At 57.3% G+C, this 5,535-nt stretch overlaps 2 protein-coding genes across 2 annotated transcripts in view; one reads left to right on the top strand and one right to left on the bottom strand.

Annotated features, from left to right (window-relative positions):
• Positions 1 to 873, bottom strand: part of LOC107299103 (EH domain-containing protein 3-like) — a 16,899-nt gene extending 16,026 nt beyond the window's left edge. Inside the window, exon 1 of the mRNA XM_015828471.1 lies at positions 647 to 873. Within this exon, the coding sequence (XP_015683957.1) occupies positions 647 to 873 (227 nt within the window). The remainder of the gene's footprint in view (positions 1 to 646) is intronic.
• Positions 874 to 2,194: 1,321 nt separating this feature from the next.
• Positions 2,195 to 5,219, top strand: LOC107299102 (cytochrome c oxidase subunit NDUFA4-like; the record flags this gene model as incomplete). The annotated part of the gene is made up of 3 exons (XM_015828470.1): positions 2,195 to 2,363; positions 4,409 to 4,497; positions 5,120 to 5,219. Coding segments are annotated over exons 1-3 (285 nt in total), but the record flags the coding sequence as incomplete, so codon positions are not given.
• Positions 5,220 to 5,535: the final 316 nt, after the last annotated feature.

Below are 5,535 nucleotides of genomic sequence, written 5' to 3'. Positions count from 1 at the left end.
CAATACAGGAAGACTACTGTCCCCATCCATCCCAGCCGGGGGGCATTCTGGGACTTGTAGTCCCCCCAGCCCCCAATACAGGAAGACTACTGTCCCCATCCTTCCCAGCCGGGGGGCATTCAGGGATTTGTAGTCCCCCCACCCCCCCAATACAGGAAGACTACTGTTCCCATCCATCCCAACTGGGGGGCATTCTGGGACTTGTAGTCTCCCCACCCCAATACAGGAAGACTACTGTCCCCATCGATCCCAGCCAGGAGACATTCTGGGACCTGTAGTCCCCGCCTCAAAGGGGCCCAATTCGAGCACCGAGGGCTGACTCTCACCCCCATCCCCCAATACAAGAAGACTACTGTCCCCATCGATCCCAGCCAGGAGACATTCCGGGACTTGTAGTCCCCCACCCCCCAATACAAGAAGACTACTGTCCCCATCCATCCCCGCCAGGGGGATGCTGGGCCTTGTAGTCCCCCCTCCCCCTCCCCTTAAAGGGGCGGAGCTCGATCCAAAAGAAATCAGCAAAAAAAAGGAAGAAAAAAGGGGGGCTTGTTTCTTTCGCCTTCCCCTCTCCCCAAAGCGTGTTGTGTGTTGTGTAGTGTGTTGTTGTGTTGTTGTGTAGCGTGTGTCGTCGTGCAGCGAGCGTTACCGGATGAAGGTGGTCTTGCCGGTGGAGTACTGGCCGACCAGGAGCACCATGGGCTTGTTGTCGAAGTCGGCGTCCTCCAGGGCGGGCGAGTGGAACTCGTGGAACCTGTAGTGCTCCTCCAGCGGCAGCAGCTTGGCCCGGTAGAGCTTCCGCAGCCCCTCGCTCACCGTCTGGAAGACCTCGGGGTCCTTGCGCCGACGCTCGTCGCCGCCCAGCCAGCTGAACATGGCGGAGGAGGAGGAGAAGCAAGAAGGAGACTCAGCCGGGAAGAGGCGGCGGCGGCACTTTAAATGCCAGCCCTGCCGGCGGCCGACCCACCCCGGAAGCGGAAATGGAGGCCCCCTCCCGGATTTCCGCTCCGGAGGCAGGAGGCGGAACGGACTCTCTAGGGAGGCGGGCGGAGGGGGGGACGGAGAAGGGGTGCGTTTCCGGTCGGGAGGGTGGTTTTCCGGTAAGGGAAGGACGCGCTAGGAAGCGACTCTATGGCGGGACTTTCCGCTTTCGCAAAGGGGCCCATTTATGACTGGTGGACTTCAACTCCCAGAAATTCCTCGGCCTTCTCTCTAGGGAGGAAGGGGGCGGATTTCCGCTCCGGAGGAAAGAGGAGGAGAGCGCGACGGCCTCTCTAGGAGGAATGGACACTCTAGGGAGGCGGAGGAGGGATGGGTTTCCGGTTGGAAGGAGTGGACTTCCAGTTGGGGAAGAGGCGTAGGAAGGGACTCTATGGCGCGAAAGCCCTCCGCGCTAGGCGGACACTCTCTATGGTTGCGACGTAGGAAGGAGAACGCGACGGCCTCTCTAGGACTGAATGGATTCTCTATGAAGGGGACGGAGAGGAGGTGGGTTTCCGGTCGGGGCCGCGGTACGAAAGGGAGGAGTTTCGTTTGAGGAAGGACTCGGAAAAAGGGCGTCGGGGAACAAGAGGGGATGGGTTTCCGTTCGTTTCCGCGGTTTGAAAGGGGACTTCCGGTTACGATATGCCGCGCTAGGAAGTGACGCTATAGCGACTTTCCGCTTAGAGAGGGCAAAACCCTCCGCGCTAGGAGACTCTATGGTGGCGAGCGGCGGGGGGAGGAGGAGGCGGCGAATTTCGGGTCGGGTCGGCGATTGAAGGGATTTTTTTGGTTAGGTCGAGGGAAAAGGATGCGCGCTAGTAGGAGATTCTATGATGGGGGGCGGCTCCACAATTGAATGGGACTTTTGGTTAGGGAAGACAAAAAGGGCGCCGCGCTAGGAGGGGGAGGTGGCTCTCTATGGCGTGTTGACGGGTTAAACGCACGCCGCGCTAGGCGAAGACTCTCTATGGTTGCGGGAGAGGTGGGGAAGGGGCGGCTTTCAAAAGTTTTATTGAAAGGGAGCTTCCGGTTGGGGAAGATGAAAAGGGCGCCGCGCTAGGAGGAGGCTCTCTGTGGTGCTGGGGCTTCCGACTATGTAGAGTTGGGGAGGCGGTCGAGTGGAGCGCGGCGCAGGCGCACTTGGGCAAACTGGGGGGGGGAGCGGTCGCGCAGGCGTAGAGCTGCCTGCCGCGCAGCCTGGTCCTCCGCAGAGGTGGCTACTGGAGTGCCTGCGTGGCAAAGGCGGGGTCCTGGCGGGGTCCTGACGTGACATTGATTTGGCCGCCATGTCGCAGCAGCAGCAACAGCCCCGCGTCCCTCCGGCCGCCGCCAACCCGGGCTTGATTGGCTTCCTCCGCCACCAAATCAAGCATCGGCCCAGCGTGAGTGGCTCTCCGGGACTCCCGGCCCCATTGTCCACGGCCGGCTCAGCCCGCCCCAGGGGTCATTTGCATGCTTGGACTCCAGCTCCCATGGTCCAGGGCCATTGCAACCCACCCTGGGGGGGACATTTGAATGCTTGGACTCCGTCCCCCATCATTCCCTTGCCAGTGCAGCCCAACCTAGGACCCATCATCCCCGGGTGGCACTTGCCCCCCTCCAAGGTCTTTTATGCGTTCCCATAGTCCTCAGCCCACACAATTTAGCCTGGACTGCATCTCCCATAATCCCCCTTATGGAGGCAGTCCAGCCTAATGGTCATTTGTATGCCTGGACTCCAGCTCCCATCGTCCCCAGATCTATCCTCCCGAGGAGTCATTTTTATGCCAGGACTGCAGCTCCCATGATCCCTGGCCAGTGCAGCCCACTCTAATGGTCATTTGTATGCCTAGACTTCAGCTCCCATTGTCCCCAGCTCTTCCCTCCCTAGGGGTCATTTGTATGCCTGGACTCCAGCTCCCATCGTCCCCAGCTCTAACCTCCCGAGGAGTCATTTTTATGCCAGGACTGCAGCTCCCATGATTCCCGGCCGGTGCAGCCCACCATAATGGTCATTGGTATGCCTGGACTCCAGCTCCCATCGTCCCCAGCTCTACCCTCCCTAGGGGTCATTTCTATGCCTGGACTCCAGCTCCCATCGTCCCCAGCTCTACCCTCCCTAGGGGTCATTTGTAGGCCTGGACTGCATCTCCCATAATCCCCCTATGGATGCAGTCCACCCGAGAGGCCATTTGTAGGCCTGGATACCGGCCCCCATAATCCCTGGCCAGTGCAGCCCACCCTAGTGGTTGTTTCTATGCCTGGATCTCAGCTCCCATCGTCCACGGCCGGCGCTGCTCTCCTTCACGGTCTTTTATGTCCCTGGTTTCCAGCCCCCATCGTCCCCACTCAGTTCTACGCATCCTAGGGGTCATTTGTATGCCAGGACTGCAGCTCCCATGATCCCCGGCCAGTGCAGCCCACCTTAATGGTCATTTGTATGCCTGGACTCCTTGCTCCCATCGTTCCCGGCCAGTACAGCCCACCCTAATTGGTCATTTGTATGCCTGGACTCCATCTCCCATAATCCCTGACCAGTGCTTCCCACCCTAATGATCATTTGTATGCCAGGACTCCAGCTCCCATCGTCCCCAGTCAGCTCTGCCCTCTCTAGGGGTCATTTGTATGCCAGGACTGCAGCTCCCATGATCCCCGGCCAGTGCAGCCCACCCTAATTGGTCATTTGTATGCCTGGACTCCTGCTCCCATAATCCCCAGGCAGTGGCTCCCACCCTAAGGGTCGTTTGTATGCCAGGACTCCAGCTCCCATTGTCCCCAGCCAGCTCTACCCTCCCTAAGGGGTCTTTTGTACGCCTGGACTTTAGTCCCCATCATCCCTGGCTGACAAACACCCCCCCTTTACCCCCTCAAACCTTTTATGCACCTATACTCCAGCTCCCATAGTCCCCAGCCAACCCTTCCCTCTGCCTGGACTCCAACTCCCATCATCCCCAGCGCTTGCTCCACCTACTTGTGGGGGGGTGTCTTTAATCACACCCTTAATATCTTTCCCATCCGGTAACAAAATACAGGCAAGTCCTCGGCTTTACAACCACAGCTGAGCCCAACTTTTCCGTCGCTAAGTGAGTCACTTCCGCGAGTGGACGGACTCACGGGCCGCCGTCGTTCAGCGAATCCCTTGCCGTCGTAGGCGGTCGCTAAACGAATCTGGCATCCCCCGTCGGCTTGGCCCCGGGCAGGCGGGATCACCGCGACCCGTCGTAATGACGAGTCGTAAAGACGTCGTAAGTGTGAAAAGTGTCAAAAAGGACCGTCGGTCGCCGCTTTGATAGCCGTCGCGAAAATCAGAAATGATGGCTAAGTTGTCGTTTTTTTTCCCCACGAGCCGTCGCGACTCCCGGTGGTCACTAAACGAAGCGTCGTAAATGGAGGATGGCCCGGATGGCTTTTTGATCTGAATTTTCTCTTTTTTTTTTTTTCCTCGTAGTTGATGCCGCTTTTCTTCATTATGGGGACTGCAGTGGCCGGGGCGGGACTCTACCTGATGCGCCTGGCTTTCTTCTGTCCGGAAGTAAGGTATGTATCTGACATTAAACCTGGTTCATTTCACAAGCCACCATTCGGGGTTTGCGGAAATGAGCCGATTCGCTCATTTTTGCCTCTTGCCCCCAAAAAGTTAAAAAAAATAAACCAGCCCAAAAAAACAGTGTCAAAGGACCAGCCAGCTTTTTAACCACGGTTCGATTTCATACAAGGAAGTCCTCAGCTTACGACGGTCCCTTTAGGGACCGTTCGAACTTCTAACAGCACTGGAAAAAAAAAAGGGACCTAGGATTGTTTTTCGTCCTTAACGACCGTCGCAACGTCGTGATCCAAATTCAGAGGCTTTGGCCCCTGACTCATATTTATGACTGATCCCCTTTTGTGACTAACTGACCAGTCAGTGGGGAACCTGGGTTCACTTTACGACCGTATTACTTACCGTTTGCCCTGTAATAAATGAGCTAGGCCGGTCGTAAAGGGGGGCAAAAGTCCCTTCATAAAAATGTCTCGCTGAGCGACACAAATGGGTCGCGCGTCGCTTTGCCAAGGCCCGTTGTCACTTTGAATCGTGCTAGCTAAGCAACCGGTCATAAAGCGAGGACTGCCAGCCAACCGGCCCTGATGCGTCAATCTTTGATTCCCTTTTCTCTCGTAGATGGGACAAGAAGAATAACCCGGAACCGTGGAACAACCTCGATCCCACTCACCGTTACAAGGTGGGGGCGTTTAAATATCGAACAAATTGGGAGCGCGGAGCAGGGGGGTGGTTGGACTAGATGGCCTCCGAGGTCCCTTCCAGCCCTGTTACTCTATGATTCTGTAAGGCTCTTCTGCTTTGAGCAGGGGGGTTGGGCTAGATGACCTCCGAGGTACCTTCCAGCCCTGTTACTCTATGATTCTGTAAGGCTCTCCTGCTTGAGCAGGGGGGTTGGGCTAGATGACCTCCGAGGCCCCTTCCAACTCTTGTTATTCCACAAGGGTCTCTGCTTGAGCAGGGGGTTGGGCTAGATGACCTCCGAGGTCCCTTCCAACTCTGTTCTAAGGGTCTCCTGCTTGAGCAGGGGCTAGATG

This window comes from Protobothrops mucrosquamatus, unplaced genomic scaffold, assembly GCF_001527695.2.
Source record: "Protobothrops mucrosquamatus isolate PMUCROS unplaced genomic scaffold, P.Mucros_1.0 scaffold4541, whole genome shotgun sequence".
Classification (NCBI taxonomy): Eukaryota; Metazoa; Chordata; class Lepidosauria; order Squamata; family Viperidae; genus Protobothrops; species Protobothrops mucrosquamatus.
Note: the sequence above shows the minus strand (reverse complement) of the source record. Positions and strands in the feature narration are given on the sequence as shown.